The 25774-nt window shown below is 28.7% G+C and overlaps 3 protein-coding genes, 1 long non-coding RNA gene and 1 pseudogene across 10 annotated transcripts; 4 read left to right on the top strand and 1 right to left on the bottom strand.

Annotated features, from left to right (window-relative positions):
* Positions 1-190: 190 nt before the first annotated feature.
* LOC148935969 (uncharacterized) lies at positions 191-1108 on the bottom strand. Of its 2 annotated transcripts, XR_016139886.1 has the most exons (3): positions 1038-1108; positions 754-943; positions 191-374 (listed from the first exon to the last, which is right to left on the bottom strand). It is a non-coding gene; the product is annotated as an uncharacterized LOC148935969 (long non-coding RNA). The 2 variants fall into 2 exon arrangements; XR_016139885.1 differs by lacking the exon at positions 1038-1108 and having other exon boundaries at positions 754-989.
* Positions 1109-5997: 4889 nt separating this feature from the next.
* LOC105429210 (cytochrome P450 6k1-like) lies at positions 5998-9814 on the top strand. Of its 2 annotated transcripts, none has more exons than XM_011642035.3 (6): positions 5998-6584; positions 6667-7229; positions 8050-8421; positions 8641-8825; positions 9042-9330; positions 9512-9814. In XM_011642035.3, exons 2-6 carry the CDS (start codon positions 6710-6712, stop codon positions 9685-9687), a joined length of 1542 nt encoding a protein of 513 aa, XP_011640337.2. In that variant the 5' UTR covers positions 5998-6584; positions 6667-6709; the 3' UTR covers positions 9688-9814. The 2 variants fall into 2 exon arrangements, with proteins under 2 accessions (XP_011640337.2, XP_011640336.2); XM_011642034.3 differs by having other exon boundaries at positions 6000-6584; positions 6697-7229.
* A 1491-nt stretch (positions 9815-11305) lies between these two features.
* Positions 11306-15297, top strand: LOC105429277 (cytochrome P450 6k1-like). Of its 2 annotated transcripts, none has more exons than XM_089079765.1 (6): positions 11306-11448; positions 11851-12383; positions 13222-13593; positions 13814-13998; positions 14217-14505; positions 14693-15297. In XM_089079765.1, the coding sequence occupies exons 2-6, from the start codon at positions 11864-11866 to the stop codon at positions 14863-14865; spliced, it is 1539 nt and encodes a 512-aa protein (XP_088935891.1). In that variant the 5' UTR covers positions 11306-11448; positions 11851-11863; the 3' UTR covers positions 14866-15297. The 2 variants fall into 2 exon arrangements, with proteins under 2 accessions (XP_088935891.1, XP_025074567.2); XM_025218782.2 differs by having other exon boundaries at positions 11329-11738.
* A 1514-nt stretch (positions 15298-16811) lies between these two features.
* LOC112552780 (cytochrome P450 6k1-like) lies at positions 16812-22350 on the top strand. 3 transcript variants are annotated; one of them, XM_089079764.1, is made up of 7 exons: positions 16812-17247; positions 17336-17456; positions 18120-18650; positions 19048-19416; positions 19601-19785; positions 20078-20366; positions 20685-22350. In XM_089079764.1, exons 3-7 carry the CDS (start codon positions 18131-18133, stop codon positions 20864-20866), a joined length of 1545 nt encoding a protein of 514 aa, XP_088935890.1. In that variant the 5' UTR covers positions 16812-17247; positions 17336-17456; positions 18120-18130; the 3' UTR covers positions 20867-22350. The 3 variants fall into 3 exon arrangements, with proteins under 3 accessions (XP_088935890.1, XP_088935889.1, XP_088935888.1); XM_089079763.1 differs by lacking the exon at positions 17336-17456 and having other exon boundaries at positions 16813-17247; XM_089079762.1 differs by lacking the exon at positions 17336-17456 and having other exon boundaries at positions 16814-17276.
* A 212-nt stretch (positions 22351-22562) lies between these two features.
* Positions 22563-25774, top strand: LOC105426904 (cytochrome P450 6k1-like; annotated as a pseudogene). Its single transcript, XR_016139884.1, has 5 exons — positions 22563-23082; positions 23327-23688; positions 24333-24517; positions 24694-24982; positions 25449-25774. The product of XR_016139884.1 is annotated as a cytochrome P450 6k1-like (transcript).

Genomic DNA, 25774 nt, shown 5'->3' with positions numbered 1-25774 from the left:
GCACGGGCGGAATTGAAAATTGACCGATGCGTGAAATCACTCGTTTTCATCCCGACGTATTCCGTGAATCATCATTTTGACATACCTACCCCTTTCACATATCACTGTAAAAATCATCGCTCTAATATTTTTTCAACATTTTACGGATCGGCGTACATCAAATATTTCCTTGGAATTAAATGCTTATAAATTGCATCTTGAAAGTTTATTTAAAATTATACATTTTTCAGGCGATTATGAAAGGGAGTAATTATGAAATTATTGCATATACAAGTTTTAAAGAATTTGTAGTATCAGTGTTATTTTTTTCATTCTTATGGTAAGACTATTATTATTATCTCCTTAAAATTATTACTTTAACACCACTAATTTCCCTAAAAGCAAATTTTTTGACTCATTAACTTTGGAGTACTTTATAGACGTTAATTTTATTTATATTATCTTCAAGCAATATAATTTATTACCTAAAAATTAATAATAAAAACAATTAATGTACCTTTATTTTAGTTAGTTTATTATATTTTACTTATTGTTACATTTTTGTTATCGTTTTATACCACTGATTTACACCACTGAATGATTTTAATTGCAAACAGTAAAAAAAACTTAATCAGCTGATTAGATTAAAATTAAATCATTTATTTAAATAAAAAAAAAAAAAAAACGATTTTACCAGGAACGGTTTGAAATCATCTCTTTCCTGCCACCTATTCAACATGACTTCAACTAACAGCTCTTGCTTGTCCTGCCTACCTTAATCGAAATTCCAATACCTGCAATTCCTGCAATTCTTTACCGACATCTTGCCATATACCGATATGTCTTGTTCATGCCGAGATGTTAAATAACCATCGGATTTTGATGATATCGCACAAAAATCGCAGTCCGCAATCTGTGCGACGGCAGAGCGTGATCTTATCGGCATCTTATACATCAGGGTGGTCTTCGGTCGCGGGCAGAAACAAGGGTGTCGATTTGCAATCATTACCACGAAATAACGGTCGTTAGCGAATTACTTAGGCTGCCATTTCACCCACCATTTTCCGTCTTTCGTCTCTTCGTGCAACTGTCTTTTTTCCGCATCCCTCGCCTGTCAGAAACGTATCGGCGTCTCGCAATTTCGTCTCTCGCCACGAGATGTCTGCGTGTATACCATCGAAATACAATGTACGATGCCTCATTACAACGAGGGTGAGAAGGAGGGGATAAAGGCTCGCGGAGGGCCGCGGGCATGTACGGCCGCTCGCGTGCGCGAATTTGCACGAGAGGATCTCTCTCTCTCTCTCTCTCCCCCCCTCCCCCCACCTTCTCGCTTTTTCTCTTTCTTTCCTCCTTTCAAAGGCTTATAATATGCGGAGGCCTTGTCGGAGGCAAAGGCGAAGAGAGCGTATATTTAGCACACTTTGTTGCTGGTCGCGCGATGGTCGCGCCGGGAGCCCGTTCGCGGAAGAGCCGCGTCCGCGAGGGGGCGGCGGGGACCGCAGCATCGGAACGCGGAGAGAATTCCATACGCGGAAAATCAGGACCCTGCGTGCCGCACACGGTGATCGCGTGCGCGGAAACAGTGGCCGGGGTCCTCTTCAGATGACCTCACGTGACTCCAAACCGAGTTGCTTCACGGTGGCGAATTGTAATTGCCGCCTCCTCCTGAAGAGTAGTAACCTCATTCGCAAATCTCTCCTCAATTTCGTAGTATTTTACGCGGTCTATGATATCTAAATGATCCGTCATGATTAGACTAGAGGTTGGAAAAGTATCTTTTATCTTTAATTACTTCGTTCTCATTTGATGATGTGTCATTTTTAACGAGAGACACGTTGCAGCTTCGTCTTATTAACCTTGAGACCTTGACAACTATATAATTTGCTGGAAATTGTAATAACATGCTCGACGACCAATGACAATTACAATATATCAATATATTTTAACTAATATTAGAATGATTAAAAATACTATCGTTGTTTTATACTACATTAAATACTACGAACAGTTTTATTTTTAAAAAATTAAATAAAAACAATGTTATTTCGCGTTGTTACACAAACTAATGATATCTTTAGGATGTCAAAAAAATGAATTTTTAGAACATCCTAAAGAAATTGTTTTTTTAGACTTGGCACACATTTTCGCTGCCCGATTTTAAAATTTTCAATCGCGTTGCATCAAAATGTCTCGGTGATGCTCCCATGTATAAAACTATTTATAGTATTAAAGTTATATTGAATGTGGACATGATTTCCTTCCTCCCTACATCCTAATAATCTCTACCACCATCAGATTTCTTCTGCGCGTCGCGTTTTACTATCAATCAGCTTGTAAATCCGCAAAGCACAGTACTGTTCGTCGACGGTGGCACTTTCCGTCAATCATCGTGCGTCGTGTATCTACGTATCGATTACTTATCGTTTACTATGTTCCAGTCGGCATCACTTCCCACGTCATTAATTCACCTCCTGCCCTGAAATTAACGAGATGCGTGTCCGTAACCTTTTTTTGCGTACAGCACGGCACGTTACGTGCCGTACGATAAGTATACTTCGCCCGGTAACAGAAATTACAAATGCCTGCTAGTATGTTACATCCCTAATGCGTGTATCCGAGTTTGTCCTCCCGCGGCTATACATACGCATGCAGAGGGTGTCCTGAAATTATCAAGCTTGTTTTCATTCTATCGCAAGTCGAGAGAGAGAGAGAGAGAGAGAGAGAGAGAGAGAGAGAGAGGGAAGGAGAGAGAAAAACAGAAAAAGAAAGAGAGAGAAAGAAAGAGAGATTAATAAATTTGATTTTTCGATTTTGTTTTACAAATGTAATTGCAGATTGAACGAAAGAAATTTCTTTATTTTTTTATTTCTTACATAATTAAAAATAATCTGCTCTACTTATCGTTGACTTCAAAATTACAAAATTTATTATATATCAGAATTACATAAAGAAATTATTATTTATTTTCATATTATAAAGACTTTAGCAACCAAGATCCTGCCTGCCGAGTAAATGCCATGTCTCGCGTTGTAGTTTGTTAACATGTACTTGGCTTATACCTATGTATTGTTTATATAATAAATGATTGTGTAATTCTGTAATTGTGTAATTCTGATATAATAAATATTTTCTTAAAATTTAAGTTAAGTACTTTAAATATTTAAAACTTAAATCTTTTAATTGAATCAATTGAGAAAAAAAAATTCATATGTATTCTTTGATGCGATTGTTTCGATCTTCTTAGCACGGATTTCTAATATCTAATTGAAAGATATGATAATTTCAAGACACCCTGTATATACTGATTCGTGTGCGCCAAGTTTACTTGCATGTAGGTCTGGAAAATGCGAGCTCTCACGAATGGCAATTTAACCAATCACGTCAACATTTAAGTCGATATGCTTCGAAGTTGCTGTAAATTGAAACTTAGCTATCGGGATAGGAAAAATACGCGGAAAAACAGCATAAACGCATCCTAAGCAATACAAAGTTCAAAATCGAAATATACAAACAACGTCTTAGAAGAAAGACATTTTTGCAAAGGAATTAAATTGAACTTATCCGTCAAACGCATTAATCAATAAGTTATCGCATTTTTTGTCACGAGGATCAAAAGTTAATCCAATTATATCCATTGAGAAACAAAATTATGCGTTGCAAAGCATGTAATCTTAAACATGATTAAGAGAAAAAAAAGCACTACATATTACGAAATGATACGCATTGATTTACTGCAAGTCTATATATTAATGAGACTTTACACGTGTCTGTTTACAATTACGCGGAATCGATCAAAATTCATCTTTATTTATAGTCATATGATGAATTATATAGCAATACGTTGCAGTTTTCCTTCGTTAATAATACAATAATAAAAAATGGTTTTCCAGTGGCAACTTTGTGCGTCGCAACGATGCACAGAAAAAAACTGCATGTTTAACGCAAGATTATTGCAGCGTAAAAAATGGATATAACACGCTCTATTCATATGATTGCATAATGGTTACGCCGAGGATGAATTGTAATGTTCGTGCCTTATGAAACTGCGGCCAAACTCATTCCTGTTATGTGATATGTTGTTGAATGTATGTAGAATATATTAACTGCATGATTCGACAACATTGGCATAGCCTTGGTATATCAGCAAAATAAATGATCATTAAGATAGCACATTTTCAAACATATCCTGTTTTTTCTAAAAGATTTATTAAAATACGACTGTTATTGCGTATCATATGTAAGTGCGCCATTGCGAATTGCATTAAAAATAAAACTATAAAGTTGAACTGTATTAATACTAAATATCAGCGCAGTATTATTCCGCCTAGTGATTAGTCACGAGCAATGATTTATGCGAAAAAACTTGTTTTTGATCTCTGCCTTTTATGATCGATCATTTGTGGCTCAAGATAATAATTGTTTGTTAATGACATTTTAGCGAATCATATTCGTAGAAAATCACAAGTCATTATGATGTAATAAATTTTTTTCTGTAATTTAAATCAATAATGACCTTTTTTAAGACAATATTATCTATGTAAATATCCGTTATAAAATATAATAGATGAGGACAAATAAAATAAAAAGTTGAACATTCCTAATACTGCTTGATTTTTATCTTGTAAGATTGAAGATGAGTAAAGTCAAGCTTGGAAATAAGCAATCGCATTTAACAAAGAAGATACAAAATAACATCTTATAAATGTTCATACCATTGCATAAAATAATTAAGATAATAATAATTAAGATAGACTATTTAATATCATAATAATTAATAAGATAATAAGGTAGAAGGAAAGAAATTGAAATTAAATTTTCATAAAATAAGCTTCAATAAAATTACAACATTAAAATAATAATGACATGACAATGAAAGATATATTCTTGTAAAGTAATTTTGGCCAAAAAATGAAAGTTTAACAAAATAATATGATGGTAAGTTCAACAATGAACTTATATTGAATCGAATTTATTGTCAAAACGAAATGCATATGAATGCATAATTTTTTCTAAGCTGTCTTACATATTTCTCAACAAGTAAAACGTGATGTATAAAGATAATTTTATAAATGCAAATATTTTACTATTTTTTATGTTTTTGCACATAATCATGCTTAAATTAATTTAATCGATGTAATTATTAAGATAAAACATCAATTATTTATTAATAATAAATATATATAATATAACAAAATATTATTTTATAATTTTTTAAATCAATCACAACATTATTAAGAAATGCCATTTGTATAAATATTAACATATTAAATATACAAAATGAAATATTACAGTATAGATTAACATTTCTGAATCATATCTTTAAAACGCGCAATTATTTTTTCTTCCCTTCATTATATGTAAAAAATCAAAATGATGCAATTATTTATTACAATGATAATGCAAAAATTAAATCTTATCAATATATACTTTTATCACACTTTTATCATTTAAAAAAAATAAAATAAAGATAAATTAATAATCTTGATTAAACATTCAATCAAACAGATAAGCAAAGCTTGTGGTAAATTGCTGTTGTTATTGTAGTTGTTACATAATGATAAAAGAATAATTGCAATTTAAGATATATGTATAATAAAATGCAAACATTTATTTATTCAAATTTTTCAGTAATATTCTCAAGTTATTTTCAATAATCCCAAGATAGGGGGCAATGATTATAAGAACCAATAATCGTAGGAATTCAACGATTTTAAATATAAAAAGAGAAATTTCTCTCAAGTTTTCAAAAGAAACAGAAAAAAGGAGAGAAGTATAGTTCGATAAAATAATTATACTTAGCAAGATAAATAATTCAAAGGAAAACTTATTTCTTTTATTAATTAGCATAAATAATAATTATAAATTAAGGTAAAAAATGGTACTGTTAAATGACGATGCAAATTTCCAGATGATTTATTAATGATATGATTAGTTGCAACATTAAGATATTAATCATGTTATTTACAACAGTGGTACAGAAGAAAAATCAGATAAACTGATAATAATTTTAGATTAGAGAGATCCATCCATTAGTTAAGAACACATATTGGATGTAATTTTCAGAGACGTGTTATTAAACTGAATGGCTAGATAATGATACAATGCTAAAAATAAGCTAAGAAGATAAGAAGAATGATGACAGTACAGAGGGGGATTGAAACGAAAAAATGAATAAATATAGCCATATTTTGTAGATGTAGAAATGTGTATTCCGCGTTTGCCATTTGATAGAAGTAAATCACATTTGCGATCACATTAGGGCGATGATTTTGTCAGTGTCTGTGTTTAACCTGAAAGTGTAAAGTGAACCTGAAAATGAAATTTCATTATTAAGGTTTTTGCCGTCGTTGATTGAACAACAGCTTATTAAATATTAAATATTAAGAAGTAGATTTGAATATACAAAAAGGATTCAATTATTTGCGTATATTTTTCACTACCTCATTGGTTTACGATTTAATGGACTATGCATAGTTTATAAATTATTTATATTTGTTTTCTAATTAGTGTTTTCTAATTAAATCAGTGGTTTATAAATTAATATCCATCATAGTGCGCACTAAATATACGGAACTTCTATTCAGTCTAAATTTTTCCCGAAGGTATACCATTTGTTAATTTAATTAATTAATATAGTGAAAAGTGAAACCACAGATTACTCAACTTTTAATCTTTATTTTCAAGTAATAAAAATAAAAAAGGATATTTTTATAGGCAAATTTACACAATGGCACTCATAACGGCATACTGGGGCTTGGATGGCCTAATAGTTCTGACAGCTCTTATTGCAGCTGCTTATTTTTATATGACACGCAAATTTAACTATTGGAAAAAACGAGGTGTCTTGGAAATGCCACCAATACCATTCTTTGGCAACTTTTCAGACTGCGTGTTTTTGAAAAAATCTCCTGGATATTTTATGAAGGAGTTTTATGATCAAGCGAAAGGAATGCCTTACATCGGATTTTACATATTAGACAGACCTTGCTTATTGATTCGCGATCGTGAGCTTGTTAAAAATGTGTTAATAAAGGACTTCAATTACTTTGCCGATCGATACGGCTCGCCGGATACGAAAGATCGTCTCGGTTATGCGAATCTCTTCTTTCTCAAAAATCCAGCTTGGAAGGTTTTAAGGGCGAAGTTGACGCCATTTTTCACATCCGGCAAGCTGAAAAAAATGTTCGAACTAATGCTAGAGTGCGGCAACAATCTAGAAATCTATCTCGATTCATTAAAATTAGAAGGTAAGTACTTCATTTACAAACTTATAAAATTATGGAGAAATATGAAAATCGCAAAATAATTGAAGCGGAAAAATATATCTCTCTTATCATTATATCTATATCTATATGTTATATCTATATGATTTGTTTATGTTTAATAATACCTAATATTATTAACAAAATTATTTTTTTATAATCAGACTTTACGATATTCAAACGATATTTTTTTAAATAAATGCGAAAAATATGCTGTATACAATTTTGTACAAATTGATCGTTTTTATAATTTTTATATACAAATGACACATACAAATATTAAGTTAAAAAATGTACTGTATATGATTTTCCGTCAGTTAATCCTTCTCATAATTTTTATAATGCATATAGATATTAAGTTTTAGTGCTATAATTATTTATAAAGATACAGTGAAAAATTATCAAAGGACAAAAATTTACTTTTCTCATTTAATATCACAAAAGATTAAACATGATCGTGCTGTTTTTATTTACACCATTCTTTTATTTATATTATATTATGACAATTTTATATCACAAATTTCAATTTAATCAATCCACTTCGAAATTAACGGTGTTATTATAAAATATTATAATATGCACTATCAATAATAACGCATTATAATTGATTTCTACCAACACAGGTTAAATATAATTTTAATTTAATTTACATTTTATTTTTTTAATCTTAAGAATTAGAAAAAAATGAAGATATAAATTAAATCAAGATTCAAATAGACATTGATAAAAATGGACATTGGGTAATAAAAACAACGCGATAGCGTCGCATGGTAATCAAACAATTCAATTGACATATTAATGGCAGGTAAAGAAAAAGAGTTAGACGCAAAGGAGATAGCTGCCAAATTTACGACCGACATAATCGGCAGTATTGCCTATGGACTTCAAGTGAACTCGTTAAATAATCCAAATGCCGAATTCAGAGAATACGGCAAAAAGGTCTTTTATTTTAACTTTATACGCGCTTTCGAGGTTGTTGCAACGTTCTTTTTTCCAAGTATAGTTCGTTTAGCCAAAATGAAGGCATTCGGCAAAGAAGCGACCGTCTTCTTACGCAAAGCCTTTTGGGACACGATCCTTCAACGTATGGCATCTGGCGAAAAGAGAAATGATCTCATAGATATTCTCGTTGAACTCAAAAAATCTTACGGTGATAAGGATGTTGGAGGAGGATTCAGTAAGCAAATGATTTCTTAGGCTTTTGCACAAATACTTCGTTTTTCATTTAATAGCAGAAAAAGAAAAAGGAAAAAAAAGAGTAATAACGCTATGATTTCTGATATAAAAGTCAAAATATTTACTCAATTTAGGATCAAAATTAAATAACAATTTCAATGGTTAGAACTAAGCGCATTATTATAATTTTTCAAAATGTAAAGAAATAATTAAATTTTAGAATTCGATGGAGATGATTTAGTAGCACAAGCAGCTGTTTTTTTCAGTGCTGGTTATGAAACCTCTTCATCAGTAATGTCTTTTACTTTATATGAAATCGCTCTACATCGTGAAGTTCAAGATAGGCTTAGAAAAGAAATTCTGGATGCGCTTGACGAATCTGGTGGCAAGATCACATATGACATGGTACGCAAACATCGTAAATTATTTTTTAATCAAGATATTTGTTATAGCAATTTGAAATACTAAACAATTTGATATGCTAACAAAAGAGAAGTATTATAATCAATCTATCATTTAAAGTATTCATCTTGAAGTATTCATCTGCAAAATCTCCAATGACGATTATTCGGTCATCATGACTATTATACAAAATGATATTTCTTTTTTTCATTTCGCCAGGTCACATCGCTGCCGTATCTCGACATGGTGGTTTCCGAAACTTTGAGAATGTATCCGACATTGCCATTCCTAGATCGGATAGTAATGGACACGTACAAATTGCCTAACACTGATTTAGTTCTCGAGAAGGGTACGCCGATTTACATTTCGATGAGTGGCATGCACCATGACCCCGAATACTTCCCCGACCCAAATAAATTCGATCCAGAGCGATTCTCCGAGGAGAACAAACGTAACATACCACCATGCGTCTATTTTCCATTTGGAGACGGTCCGCGCGCATGCATAGGTGAGAGTATCGTTTTTGATATTTAACATTAAGACAATTGTAATTAATATTGTAATTAATATAGTTATAAAATGAACACTAATTTAAATAAAATGTAAATTCTTACATTTTGACATTATAAGACAAATTACAATTCTATACATTATCTTGAAGCTATTACCTTAAATATATTATTATGCAGGTGCTCGTTTGGGACTTTTACAAACAAAATTGGGACTTATCAAAATATTATGCAAATATGAAGTAGAACCATCCGCACAAACTTTAATACCTATGATTATGAATCCAAAAGCTCTTTTGACCTCATCATTGACTGGTCAGATACATCTTAACTTCCGAAGAGTTAATGCTAATTAGATAGCAATATCAAGAATGTGATACTGTCAAATATTATTTTCTAGCCACAAGACATATAAAACTCGATTTTATGTATATAATTGTATATAATCATTATTCCAATAAAAATATCTGATAAATATATTAACTGGACAGATCATATTTTTTATCTGCATTATATTGTTAATGATTCTTATGACAATATTATATTTCTTATTATATTATTTAAGACATTTTTTTATATATATTGATATATGTAGATTAATTTGTTTTTATTTGTAAATACTAGTTAAATAAAAAAATGTAATTACAATTAACAAATTTTAACTTTCTATACAATTTATTTAATTTTCTATATAAATATGAAGATTTAAAGACTGATTTTATTAGTCTACTAAAAAGAAATTCAATTTAATATGTATTAAAATCATACATTATATATTTTCAGTTACATTATAAAATAAAAAATATTAGAAATAAATAAATGTATATGATATTTTTAAATTTATATATCCTGAAAAAAGTAATTGTAAAATATTTAAAAAATAAATAAACTCAGTTGTAACATTTCTCATATCTGTCATTTAATTATATTCTAATTTATCTATTTTTTAACATAAAAAATAAAAGAAATGTAATTGTATCTAATAAAGTAACTTTTATATACTTTCTAGTATATAAACATTCTTAGTATCATTATTTTTATAGCATAGTTTAATAATATATGCTTTAATAGCAACAAAAATTAATCTAATTATTTTTTCTTTGTAAATTTTTTAATTTATGATACAGTACAAGTAGAAACTATTATAACAAAAATTAATTATAATAGTTTTACATTTTTTATGGATCTTTTTCTTAAATACAATATTAAGAAATAAACAAGTCTATTCAAGAATTTTAAATAAAAAATATCTTCATTATCTTACCACAAAATTTAAATATAAGTCGTCACACAAAGTTCATAAATTATAATTCAAGGTAACGAATGCGAATAACGAATGCGAATGTTAATAACTACCATTAGATTATACTCTTCATATCCAGAAAATAATAATAATAATTTTACTAAAAGATTTGAATACAATTCAATGTACGTTCGTTATATTTAGAAGAAAAAATATAACTTAAAATTTAAATAAAAAAAATATATAAAATCTAATAAAATAAGTATAATGAAGAAAGATTTTTCTTATGTTTTCAAAAGAAATGAAGAAAAGAAGAAAAGTATTCAGATAGAATAATTATACTTGTGAGAGTAAGTAGTTCAAAGAAAAATTTATTTTGATTTTTATTAATTAACATAAGTAATAATTATAAGTAAAGTTGAAAACAAGTATGACAGCTGTTAAGTGACAGTGCAATTTTCAAACGTTTCATTCATAGATAATTATATATCCTGGTATGAATATATCGCGGTTTTAATTATGTTCACAATATCAACAGAAGTGAAATCAAATAACTGATAATTTTAAATTAGAGAGTTTCGACCGCTCAAGTAAATAAATACATATTGGATATAATTGGATATAATTCTTATCTATCTTGTGTGCTAAAGTGCTTAAAGTGTTATTAAAGTATCTTGAATAGATGATGAAAATGAAATAATAAAAAACAACACGATAAAGTATAAAGGGGGAGATAAAAAGAATACATAAGTACATCTATATATGAGATGCAAAAATGTATACTACGCCTTTGCCATCGGAGCCTTTGATCGAAGAGAATCGCCTTCGCGATATTCAGTTGTGTCAGTTTTTACGTTCGATCTACAAGTACAAAGTGAATCTGAAAATGGAATTTTATTATTAGGTTTTATGCTCTCGTTTATAATTGAACGCGCAAACTTATTAAATAATAAGAAATATAAAAAATTAAAAATTAAGTATAAAAAAAGATTTAATTATCCGAATACGCGTATTTTTACCACACTGATTTACGGTTCAACGTACCATGTATTGTCATGAAACATTTATATTTGATTTTATAATTAAAATCAGCGGTTTATAAATTAATATCTTAGTGCTTAGTAAATGTGTGAAACTCTTATTTACTCTAAATTTTTCCCGAAGGTATACCATTTGTTAATTTAATTAATTAATATAGTGAAAAGTGAAACCACAGATTACTCAACTTTTAATCTTTATTTTCAAGTAATAAAAATAAAAAAGGATATTTTTATAGGCAAATTTACACAATGGCACTCATAACGGCATACTGGGGCTTGGATGGCCTAATAGTTCTGACAGCTCTTATTGCAGCTGCTTATTTTTATATGACACGCAAATTTAACTATTGGAAAAAACGAGGTGTCTTGGAAATGCCACCAATACCATTCTTTGGCAACTTTTCAGACTGCGTGTTTTTGAAAAAATCTCCTGGACATTTTATGAAGGAGTTTTATGATCAAGCGAAAGGAATGCCTTACATCGGATTTTACATATTAGACACACCTTGCTTATTGATTCGCGATCGTGAGCTTGTTAAAAATGTGTTAATAAAGGACTTCAATTACTTTGCCGATCGATACGGCTCGCCGGATACGAAAGATCGTCTCGGTTATGCGAATCTCTTCTTTCTCAAAAATCCAGCTTGGAAGGTTTTAAGGACGAAGTTGACGCCGTTTTTCACATCCGGCAAGCTGAAAAAAATGTTCGAACTAATGCTAGAGTGCGGCAACAATCTAGAAATCTATCTCGATTCATTAAAATTAGAAGGTAAGTACTTAACTTACGAACCATTAAAATTAAAAAATTATTATGAGAAATGTGAAGATCACAAAACAATTAAAACGGAAAAATATATCTCTCTTATTATCTCTCTTATCAATATCTTTATAACACAGTTATGTTTAATAATATCTTATATGTTTAATAATGTTAATGTTAAACAAATGTCATTTTTTTCATAATCAGATTTAAGATATTCAAATAATATTTCTTTAATATTTTTTAAATAAACATGAAAAATGTGGCAATACAATTGTGTAAAATCAAATTGGTCGTTTTCATAATTTTTAAATACAAATAACACATACAGATATTAAGTTGAGTGCTACAATTATTTATAAAAATATAGTAAAAAATTATCAAAAAACGAAAATTTATTTTTCTCATTTAATATCACAAAAGATCAAACAACGTGATCATGCTGTTTTTATTTACACAATTTTTTTTATTACACAATTTTTTATTTACACAATTTATATTTTATATCAATTTTATACCACAGATTTCAATTTAATAAATCCAGTTTGAATCTAAGATGAACGATGCATTATGATAAAATCCGAATACACGGTGTATCAACGCAATGATTCATTATATTTTGCTCGTACCAACACAGATTAATATTTTAATAATAATTTAACACATTTTTTATCTTCTTAATGTTAAGAATTAAAAAAAAATAAAAATTAAATCAAAATCTAAATAAATAATAAATTAAATCAAGATCTAAATAGATATTAGTAAAAATTATTGGACATTGAGTAATAAAAACAACGCGATTGCGTCGGATAGTATTCAAACAATTTAATCGACATATTAATGACAGGTAAAGGAAAAGAGCTAGACGCAAAGGACATAGCTGCCAAATTTACGACCGACGTAATCGGCAGTATTGCCTATGGACTTCAAGTGAACTCGTTAAATAATCCAAATGCTGAATTCAGAGAATATGGCAAAACGATCTTTCATTTTAACTTTATACGCGGTTTCGAGTTTGTTGCAATGTTCTTTTTTCCAAGTATAGTTCGTTTAGCCAAGATGAAGACATTCGGCAAAGAAGCGACCGTCTTCTTACGCAAAGTCTTTTGGGACACGATCCTTCAACGTATGGCTTCTGGCGAGAAGAGACACGATCTCATAGATATTCTCGTTGAACTCAAAAAATCTTACGGTGATAAGGATGTTGGAGGAGGATTCAGTAAGCAAATGATTTCTTAGGCTTTTGCACAAATACTTCGTTTTTCATTTAATAGCAGAAAAAGGAAAAGGAAAAGAAAGAGTAATAACGCTATGATTTCTGATATAAAAGTCAAAATATTTATTCAATTTAGGAATCAGAATTAAATAACAATTTCAATGGTTAGAACTAAGCGCATTATTATAATTTTTCAAAATGTAAAGAAATAATTAAATTTTAGAATTCGATGGAGATGATTTAGTAGCACAAGCAGCTGTTTTTTTCACTGCTGGTTATGAAGCCTCTTCATCAGTAATGTCTTTTACTTTATATGAAATCGCTCTACATCGTGAAGTTCAAGATAGGCTTAGAAAAGAAATTCTGGACGCGCTTGACGAATCTGGTGGCAAGATCACATATGACATGGTACGCAAACATCGTAAATTACTTTTTAATCAAGATATTTTGTTATAGCAATTTGAAATACTAAACAATTTGATATGCTAACAAAAGAGAAGTATTATAATCAATCTATCATTTAAAGTATTCATCTTGAAGTATTCATCTGCAAAATCTCCAATGACGATTATTCGGTCATCATGGCTATTATACAAAAATGATATTTCTTTTTTTCATTTCGCCAGGTCACATCGCTGCCGTATTTCGACATGGTGGTTTCCGAAACTTTGAGAATGTATCCGACATTGCCATTCCTAGATCGGATAGTAATGGACACGTACAAAGTGCCTAACACTGATTTAGTTCTCGAGAAGGGTACGCCGATTTACATTTCGATGAGTGGCATGCACTATGACCCCGAATACTTCCCCAACCCAAATAAATTCGATCCAGAGCGATTCTCCGAGGAGAACAAACGTAACATACCACCATGCGTCTATTTTCCATTTGGAGATGGTCCTCGCGCATGCATAGGTGAGGATATCATTTTTGATATTGACATTAAGACAATTATAATCAGTAATATAATTATGAAATAAAAAATAATTTAAATAAAATAGTAATTCTCACATTTTGATATTATAAGATTTTGATATTAAATTACAATTCTATACATTATCTTGAAGCTATTATCTTAAGTATATTATTATGCATTCCGCAGGTGCCCGTTTGGGACTTTTACAAACAAAACTGGGACTTATCAAAATTTTAAGCAAATACGAAGTGGAATCATCCGCACAAACTTTAATACCTATGATTATCAATCCAAAAGCTCTTTTGACTTCATCAGTGACTGGTCACATACATCTTAACTTCCGAAAAGTTGCTAATTAAAGTTATAGTTACGGTACCGAATGCAATATTAGTAACTTCTGTTAGAGTATATTCTTCATATGCAGAAAATAATAATATTAATTTTACTAATAAATTTACATGTTAGTCCTCGTACAAAATGCATAAACAGAATAATTCAAGGTGATAAATGTGATATTAATGACTTCCGATAAATTACATTTGTCATATGCAAAAAATAAATATATTTCCTATCATATACTATTGTAGTGCAGTCAATTTAATTTTTATAAAATAAACAAATTTTATTTGACTCATTAATAATTAGCATTGAGTGATAAATAGCTGTTTTAAGACCTTTAAAATAATTTTCAGATTGCTGATTGTAACTATATCTTCCTCAATTCTTATAATTGCAAAATTTGAATGTTTATTTGTAGAAAATGTGTAGAAAATAAATTATGTAATGGAAAACTATACGTAATTCATAAATTTCTAATATGCCACAATTATTATAAAAATTTAAAAATATTGTTTTTACTTTATATCAATTTGCGCAATTACAAGTAATATTACTTATAACTACAAAATGATAACACAGTATATTCAAACATATATGTAAAAAAATGTTTAATAGATAAGATAATTTAATGTTACTTATGTCATATGACATACGCAATACTTTTTTATAAAAATTCAATTCATAACTAAATATGATATCATACGAAACATCAAACTGCTAAAGTATATCTAATACATAAGAGGATCTTCCATTTTTATTTATTGTTAATTATAGTTTATGTCCCAATATATTCAATATATTATTTATACTTTCTGTGACAAATTTTTCTCTTTTTTTAGACATATTTTATTATATAATGTAACAAAATTGAATTTTATTTTGCCCATTTTGAAATATGGAATCCATTTATCCAAGCTCGATTTGTGCAATTTATATTTGTTTTTTTATCTAAATTGGTCGCAATAATAGTAAATTTCAAATCTCTTTGATCATAAATATTTTATAGTTGATGTTCAAAAGAAAAAATTTACTGGTGACTTTGCCTAGACTCAAATAATTATATATGCAGTATAATCAAAATTGTAAACAATAATTAAGTAATTATTCGAAAGGATATAGTCATGTTATTTAATATGATATTTCCTTATAATCTTTTGAAATTAATAGCAATTCATGAACAAAGTAATATTTATACAATCATTAAATGCCCTGAGAGAGAGGGGGGAGAGAGAGGGAGGGGGGATAGAGAGAGGAAGGGTAGAGAGGGGGGAGAGAGGGGGAGAGGGGGTAGAGAGGGGGAAGATAGAGAAGGGGAGGGGGAGGGGGAGAGAGAGGGGAGGGAGGGAGGGAGGGGGAGAGAGAGAGAGAGAGAGAGAGAGAGAGAGAGAGAGAGAGAGAGAGAGAGATTTTCTCTTACTTTACTTTGAAATTAAATAAATTAAATAAAGAAAAATATAAAGACAAATTATTATAAGAAATATCACATTATATCAAAAATAATTTGTATAAATTTAATTAATAAGATAAAGTTAATTAATAAGATGAGAATTAAGAATTAAGTCTAATTAAGAAGATGAATTTGAATTTCGAGATTTATTCCACGAAATATCATCTAGAGATAAAAAATTAAAAAAAAGATAAAAATAACGATACTGTCAATAACAATACTTTTAAGATGCAATATTTTTATCTTATCATGTAGTAAACAATTATATAATATTTTTCAAATAAAGTCAATGAAAAAATTTACATATATACTAAAGTGACTATAAAATATTTTTACAAAATAATTTATACTTTATTCTAACATACTGATATACTGACATTAAATATAAAATATCTCATATAAACCATTAATTTTTTTTGATAATTTTACTTTAATACTTTTACATCTAGAATATTTGTATTATAAAAAATATATAATTTTATTTAAAAAATGGCGAGTGAAAAAAATATTAATTGTAAGTAACTTTATCTGGCGAAGGAAATATTATAATTGCATAGTGTTCTCGAAATCTCCTAATTTTTGTCTGAAATTAAAATTAATTACTCGGTGATAATAGAAGAATACTTAATAGAATAGTTAATAATAGTAACTAATAGTAACTAATAATTAAATAAAGAGATGACTTTTTTTAATAGATATATCAACACAGATATTTCGTAAACACTGATTAAAATTTGCAAAATAATGTATTTACAACTCGTAACATCCATAAAATGATGATCTGTCTATATTGTAGTGAGTGGAAGTAGGAAAGTTACAAAGCATAAAGTAGTCGCGTGCGTGATACAAAAGTTTATTTCATCACTTTAAGTGGCGTAGTCGACGTGTTTGCATTAAACAAATTCAAATCGTTCTTTCTAGACATCGTTCTTTCTGTGTCCCTGTGACATTCAGCGTGAGAGCTAATTTAATTTATAAATAAAAGTAAATTTTATTATTATCTTTTAAACTTCCGACATTAAGTAATATTACATTTTTTTTAGTGTTTACCATATGTTAATCACATATTATCTACATTGAGTGATAGAGTGTCTGTGATCAGTGTACATTTTCAAACATAATAAACATCTTTAAATATTGCACAATACGATAAGGATAAATAAGGTCAGAAAACGAGCAATTTCGATGACTAAATTATTTTACTTAGATGGAACTAAATGAATTCATTTCTTTGTGTGACATATAAAAAAACGAAAAATGAGCCAAATGAATTCACTTTCTTGTATAATTAAAACGTTTCGACTTCTACTAAGTCTTCTTCAGTTAATAATAAGTTAATACCTATGACATAGTGTAATTATCAGTAAAATTAGTACGGAATTAATTTAATTTTAAAGATCTAATTAAAATCGCAATAGAAACGTCGGTATATTCGTGAAAGCCATATCCATAGATTCGACACTCACTTGCTAAAAATATACAAATAATCTTGACAATCGTGGAAGTATAACGTATGAAAAACTATGTTAAGCAAAGATGTAATGTATGAAATAAAAATGTAAACTGATCTTGTCAAAAAAGTATAATGTTAATAATTTCACATATAAAGTTACCATTCGCCTTCCAACGGAGATCCAGTTCACTTCATAAAATAATCTTTCCTGACGACTTAGTTACCTACTCTCAACTTTACATGAGACAAACCAAAGAAATTTCTTCGTTTTTTGACCTTGTTTATCGTATTAAAGTATTTTTTTTTTTTAATTTACTAATCATTAAGACATAATGTTTTCTATAAATAAATACAAAAAAAATGTATTTTTATAGGAAAGTTCAAAATGGCACTTATTACGTCTTACTGGGGCCTGGATGGCTTAATAATTTTTATGGCTTTTATGATAACCGCTTATCTTTACATGACGCGCAAATTCAAGTATTGGAAGAAACGAGGTGTTTTAGAATTAACACCGACGCCTTTCTTTGGTAACTTTATGGAGTGTCTATTTCTAAAGAAGGCCCCGGCATATTTTTTAAAGGAAATATATGAAGAAACAAAGGGATTGCCTTATGTGGGTTTCTACGTGTTGGACAAACCATTCTTGCTGATTCGCGATAGAGAGCTCGTCAAAAACATTTTAGTAAAAGACTTTAATTACTTCTCTGATCGATATAATACTGCTGATCCAAACGATCGTATAGGATATGCAAATCTTTTCTTCATAAGAAATCCAACATGGAAAGCAATAAGAACAAAATTAACACCGTTCTTTACATCTGGCAAAATGAAGAAAATGTTTGATTTGATGCTAATATGCGTGAAAAATTTAGATGAATATCTCGAATCACTAAATTTGGATGGTAAGTGTTGAACAATTTAAGAAATAAAAAGTTAAGTATTAAAAAATATAAAATATTTAAAATTATGCTATCATAAAATTGTAATTAGATATAAACAATAAAATTTGATAATTATAAATATTTTAACCAACTATAAAAATATTAATAGCATTTTTGTTTTCTTTTCAATTTTTTTTTTAATTAAAGCATAAGCATAAAAACATGTAAGCTTTAAATTATAACTATAAAATTATCATAAATCAAAAAATATGTAATATTCAAAAATTTGAACAATTTGAACAATTGAAAAGAAAAAAATAAAATCATTTTATTAAATCAGTTAATGAAAGTTCTATCAGTCAATGAAAGTTAATAAGAAATGTTCATAAATAAAATCAAGTCAAATCATTGATGACAGGTAAGGGAAAGACTTTAGAAGTGAGAGATATAACCGCCAGATTTACCACGGATATAATCGGCAGCACCGCTTATGGACTCGATGTGAATTCGTTTAAAGATCCGGACGCAGAGTTTCGCAGATATGGCAAAATGATATTTCAATACGACACTATTCGCGGTTTCGAGATGCTCGCGATATTTTTCCTTCCAACCATAGTCCGTTTGGCAAAGATAAAGATGTTCGGCAAGGAGCCTACTGAGTTTTTGCGTAAGGTCTTTTGGGAGACGCTTTCCCAGCGCATGAAATCTGGCGTAAAGAGGAATGATCTTATCGATATTCTCATCGAACTCAAAAATAATAACAATGATAAAGAGTTTAAAGATTTCAGTAAGCAACATATTTTTAAATCTTTTATATTTAACAGAAGAGATTTAGAACATAATAATTAATAATACAACAAAATTAAATTTAATGATAAGTCTAATCAATAATTCTGATAAAAGAAATTAATCATGGCAAATCTTAAAAAATTATGGAAACTTTAAAAATTTACATATAAACTAAATTTTAGCATTCGATGGCGATGATCTTCTAGCACAAGCAGCTAGTTTCTTCTCAGCTGGTTTTGAAACCTCTTCAATGACTACGTCTTTCGCATTGTACGAACTGGCGATACAACCTGAACTTCAGAATACCCTGAGAAAAGAAATTCTCGAGGCGCTTGAAAAATCCAATGGAAAAATTACATACGATATGGTATATATCATCATATAATATATAATTATTATGCGTTATTTCTTTTCAATCTTTTTACTTTAAATAAATTATTCTTCGTAATATGTATATATTCTTATTAAATATTTATATAATTTGTAATGCAAGAAAAGTTAGTTAAAGAGGCATAAAATGCTTAAAATTAAAATAAAATCAAAAATTTCAGATTTATTTTGATTTTAAGCATATTTTATATATTTTAGAATTAATTTTTCTTATAACTATAATTCAAATATCTATATAGAAATATGTATATTCATATTAATATGATTAGGCATGGTCATTACCATATCTCGACATGGTAATATCCGAAACTTTGAGAATGTATCCACCATTAGGATACGTAAACCGCGTAGCAATGGAGACTTACAAGGTGCCCGAATACAATCTCGTAATCGAGAAAGGCACACCGTGTTATATTCCAATGCTTGGTTTACACTATGATCCAGAATACTTTCCCAATCCCAATAAATTCGATCCGGAGCGATTCAACGAGGAAAACAAACGTAACAGACCATCGTGCGTTTATTTTCCATTTGGAGAAGGCCCACATGCATGTATAGGTAAGAATCTCGAATTTTAAATAGAATAATTTAATATGCTCATTATAAATATATAAATATTATATATGTTATATCTAATATTATATATAATAGTATATTATTATTAATATGTAATTATGTATTAATATATATTATAATATATATATTATATATATTATTATAATAATAATAAATAATATATATTATATATATTATTATATAAATAATAATATAAATAATAATATATATTATATATATTATTATATATATTACATATATTTTATATATATTTTCCTCTATTTCCTTGTAATATAATATATGCTGTTATATATTTTGCAGGCAATCGCTTCGGACTTTTGCAAGCGAAACTAACATTACTTATTATTTTAAGTAAGTATGAGGTGACACCGAGCGAAAAAACTTCAATACCAGTGGAAATTGATCCAAGAGGAGCTATGACAGCGCCGTTAAATGGTGTAATATATCTCAACTTCCGAAAAGTTAATGTTACTACTAATTAAAATATAATAGAATATTTTAAGTTATATAAGTTATATCTACATATAGATATATGCAGATTATCTTATATTTTAAATATAAACATAAGAAATTAAATTTAAAATTAAATATATAAATTACTAAAATATAAATATATATATATATATATATATATATATATATATATCAAATATTCTGTTTCTTCCACTAAATTAATTTTGAAAATAAACCGACGTCAAATATTTCAATAACAAATAATAATAAAAATTCAAATCATATTTTAAAAAATATGTCATTTAAGATTTTTATTTAGCAATAATTATAAATGTGACATTATGAATATCAAATAAAACACAAATAGATATATATATATATATATATATATATATATGTATATATATATATAATAATAATAATAATCAGTTATAATAAATTGTACATTAACAAATATTTCAATAATTGTACTTATTTCAGATCCATTTTTGAACAATTAATTTCTCACTTAGTATCACTTAACAATTTCTTATTTTTTAAATTTTTATTGTGATATGAAAATGTGAATATTCTTTTAAGTGATAAAATAGAAATGCGTAGTAAAATAGAATAATTCATAGTAAACATTATCTTCTAAAACTTTTATAAAATAGTCATATTTTTTAAATAATTCATATGTATCGTAAAGTAGGATAAGCGATTATTTAAGCCAAGGAGAATGAGAAATAACAACGCATTTTATCGCATTATAACTGCATAGTACAATTTCGAACATCAAAAAAAGTAGATGTGTTTCTTATATGAAAAGTGCATAAATCATATTTTTAGCGAATTAATCTACAAGCGTTACATCATTTTTTGTCCATTTACATCTTTGGTAAGATGATTATATTATTTGACATTTTCTAATAAAAATAGTGATTAATTATAAAAATATGATTATTGTTGGATTGAAATATGGCAAAAATACAAGATTAATTTTATTATCATATATATTATATTTTAACAAAGCTAATTCTTAGCGTTATTAAATAATAGAAACAATAAGACAAGTAAAAATCGGCACTGTTAACAGTGCACAATTAACACTTTTTATTACAAAACTTCAATCTATATTACAAACTCCAAACGTTTCGACTCAAGTTTTCGAGTTATCTTCAATAGGTATAAAAAGTAAAGATATGATCCCGTAAAGATATGATTCACCAGATGAACCCGACGATGATAAAATCGTTGATTAATAATTATTATGACCGTGCATATCTATATCATCTTTAAAAGAAACGAAAAAATGGTCACTAAAAGGCTGTCACTCATCAGATGAACATAGTTCACATTAAAACGGAGAAAACGCATGCAGGAGTATGGTTCAATTTGCGCTGAATAGTATCTCGTAATTAATCAGTTCGATCAGTTTTTCTCGTCCAATATATCGATGTTTGATTATTTATTGTCAGAATCGAAAATTTTTTTTTCGCATAATCGTTCTGCGAAATAAATCATTTGAAATATATTTCATTGAGTTTAAGAATGCAATCAGGTGCAGGTGAATTATGAAACGTAGACGAAAGCGATTAAAACGTGCATATATATATATATATATATATATATATATATCGTACATACATATGTATGTATATGTATATTTTGTGTGTGTGGGGGGAGGGTGTAATTAAAGTACAACATTCGTTGTTTTTTAAAAAATATTTTTGCAGAAAACGCAAAATGGCGCTTATAACGAACCACTGGAGTCTGGATGGCATAATAACTTTAATAATCCTCATAATAACTGTCTACTTTTATATGACTCGCAATTTTAAATATTGGCAAAAGCGAGGCGTTTTAGAAATAACCCCGATACCTTTTATGGGCAACTTCACGGAATGTTTAATTTTAAAGAAATCTCCGGGATATTTTCTGAAGGACATTTATGACCAAGCGAAGGGACATCCTTATATAGGTTTTTACATTTTCGACAAACCTTTCTTGCTACTTCGCGATCATGAACTCATCAAAAATATCTTGATGAAAGATTTTAATACTTTCTTTGATCGATATGCCTCAGCCGATCCGAGTGATCGTATCGGTTACGCCACTCTCTTCTCCATAAAAAATCCAGCTTGGAAAATTATAAGAACGAAATTGACGCCATTCTTTACATCCGGAAAATTGAAGAAAATGTTTAACTTAATGCTAGAATGCACGAAGAATTTGGAAGATTATCTCGACTCACTGAAATTGAAAGGTAAGTTGGAGAATATCAGACGAGTCATGAAAATACGAAACGTTGAAATATAAAGAAAAATGTTTTGAAATAAAAAAACGATGATTACAGCTACAATTATTAGCATTATATTTTAACATTACGGCATAAAGGCAATCACTATGCTTTACAACATAAAAATGTGAAAAATCAGTATGATATATGCGATAAAAATTAATATATCTATACCTAAGCATATCTAATCGAGTGATAATATTATCGACAGGTGAAGGTAAGGTAATAGACGTGAAGGATTTAAGTGCCAAATTAACCATGAATGTGATCAATAGCACTGCTTATGGGCTTGACACTAACCCGTTCAAGGATCCGAATTTCTATAAATACGGCAGAATGATTTTTAATAATAGTTATATCCGTAGCTGGGAAATACTCGCGCTATTCTTCCTTCCAAATGTAGTTCGTAGGACTCGTTTTAAATTGTTCGGTAAAGAAACCACAATCTTTCTGCGCAAAATCTTTTGGGAGACGATCACTAAGCGCATGGAATCTGACACAAAAAGAAACGATCTCATCGATATTCTGGTAGAACTCAAGAAAATAGTAGTAATGAAGATATTGAAGGCTTCAGTAAGCAAAATAGCTATAAATGACCATTCGACACACATAAACACATACGTAAGATTGATTCACTGCAACCATCTTCATTTGACATATTTGAGATAGAAGTGAGAAAACACATGATAAATATTTTTACGAAACATATTAAGATAGAAATATTTTTCAATAAAATAGTTTCCAGTAAAAAAAAAAACAAATTCGTAAAATATATCGAAAACTCCCCTTTTGCTACAATAATCCATAAATCAAGAATTAAATTCTAGCTTTGTTTTTAAGGCAATTCACTTCTAGATCTTTATTTATTTATTGATTACTAAAGGAAATTATTGATATATTTTACAAATCTGTTCTATTGATTACAAATGTTATTTTATGGAAAAATATTTTCATTATAATTATGCAAAAATTTTTATCGCGTATTTCTGCACTTTGACATAATCAATCTAGATGACCACAATGAATTAGTATTAATTAGATATAACTTATACATAAAATTAAATAAAGATGTGAGACAACAATTTATAATAATGGAACTCAAATAACTGATAGATTTGAGCAATAACGATTACGAGCAATTACGATAATTGAATTTAATTATAGGAAATAATATATAAGTCTTTATAAAAAAAAACTACAAATAAATTATGTTTTAGAATTCGACGGAGATGACCTTATGGCGCAAGCGGCCAGTTTCTTTTCAGCTGGTTTCGAAACTTCCGCAGTGCCGATCGCTTTCACCTTGTACGAACTCGCACTGCACCCTGAAATACAAAACACGGTAAGAAACGAAATGCTCCAAGTGCTCGACGATTCCAATGGAAAAATCACATATGACATGGTACGCAAACATCATATGTTATCCTCCTTTTCCGTCAAGTAACCTTTGTGACTGATGTTACTCAAATACTTTTGCTAAATCAAATACGTTTTTGTCTCTCGATGTTATTTCTGCAAATTTTTAAACTTGGCAGATCCGTAAGAATATGTAAGAGTAATGCGTCTTTATTTTATTAGATCATGTCGCTACCGTATCTGGATACGGTGGTGTTCGAAATTTTGAGAATGTACCCACCGTTGTCATTCTTGAATCGCATGACAATGCAAACTTACAAAGTACCAAACTCTGATCTTGTACTTGAGAAAGGTATGCCGATTTACATCCCGATGCTTGGCCTGCACTATGATCCGGAATATTTCCTCGATCCTTATAAATTCGATCCGGAGCGATTCAATGAGCAGAACAAACATAACAGACCGTCCTGCGTCTATTTACCGTTTGGAGAAGGCCCACATGCATGTATAGGTGAATAAATTAATTTTAATTATATCGAAAAAAGATATCACAGATTAAATTAGGACGAATATCAGAAATTAAGATTATGCATCTTATAATTATGCCAAATGTAAATATCTAGATAAATCACGAATAACTTGTATTTAACTTATAAAATTCAAATTTTTAAAAAAATATGAATTAGGCAGAATATCTTTTAAAATATTTTTTATGTGCATAAATGACGTAACAAAAGTCGGAAATAAAGAAATTAATAGGAAAGTACTACGATATCGAATTACTGAACACTAATGCAATTATATATAGGCCATATTGATATTGACAATTGTGTAAATATCATTCGAGACTTTCGTTCTAATTAGACTTTGCAAGTATAGAGTTAACAGCTCAAATTACAAAGTTACAAATTAAAATTAGAAATTACTTTTTCTTTATTAAAATAATATATTATATTGTATTATTACGCACTTTGCAGGCACTCGTTTCGGACTTATACTGATAAAGCTGACACTTATTAAAATCTTAAGCAAATATGAAGTAATTCCTTGTGAAAAAACTTTAATACCAATGGTTATTGAACAGGGAAGTACTATGACATCATCCTTAAACGGCGTAATCTATCTTAATATGCGGAAAATAAATACTATAAATTAAAATTTAATAAAATATAATGAAAATATTTTTTATATATTAACAAAATATTAAATAATATTTTTAGTATACTATTGGTATACTAAAACCATTTTACCGTTTGTAAGTCAATCTATAAAAATACACTCAAAAATAAATTTTTTAACGTAC

Source organism: Pogonomyrmex barbatus, unplaced genomic scaffold, assembly GCF_055798465.1.
Source record: "Pogonomyrmex barbatus isolate J1 unplaced genomic scaffold, ASM5579846v1 scaffold3, whole genome shotgun sequence".
NCBI lineage: Eukaryota > Metazoa > Arthropoda > Insecta > Hymenoptera > Formicidae > Pogonomyrmex > Pogonomyrmex barbatus.
The sequence above is the reverse complement of the archived record's forward strand: the minus strand, read 5'-3'. Positions and strand labels throughout refer to the sequence as shown.

Excerpts from the sequence above, each read along its gene's own strand:
- LOC105429210 (XM_011642035.3), top strand. The coding sequence starts at position 6,710 with ATGGCACTCATAACGGCATACTGGGGCTTGGATGGCCTAATAGTTCTG. Across the intron at positions 8,422-8,640 it reads GGATGTTGGAGGAGGATTCA|AATTCGATGGAGATGATTTA; the intron begins GTAAGCAAATGA and ends ATTAAATTTTAG. Across the intron at positions 8,826-9,041 it reads GCAAGATCACATATGACATG|GTCACATCGCTGCCGTATCT; the intron begins GTACGCAAACAT and ends TCATTTCGCCAG.
- LOC105429277 (XM_089079765.1), top strand. The coding sequence starts at position 11,864 with ATGGCACTCATAACGGCATACTGGGGCTTGGATGGCCTAATAGTTCTG. Across the intron at positions 12,384-13,221 it reads CGATTCATTAAAATTAGAAG|GTAAAGGAAAAGAGCTAGAC; the intron begins GTAAGTACTTAA and ends TATTAATGACAG. Across the intron at positions 14,506-14,692 it reads TGGTCCTCGCGCATGCATAG|GTGCCCGTTTGGGACTTTTA; the intron begins GTGAGGATATCA and ends TGCATTCCGCAG.
- LOC112552780 (XM_089079764.1), top strand. The coding sequence starts at position 18,131 with ATGGCACTTATTACGTCTTACTGGGGCCTGGATGGCTTAATAATTTTT. Across the intron at positions 19,417-19,600 it reads TAAAGAGTTTAAAGATTTCA|CATTCGATGGCGATGATCTT; the intron begins GTAAGCAACATA and ends ACTAAATTTTAG. Across the intron at positions 20,367-20,684 it reads AGGCCCACATGCATGTATAG|GCAATCGCTTCGGACTTTTG; the intron begins GTAAGAATCTCG and ends TATATTTTGCAG.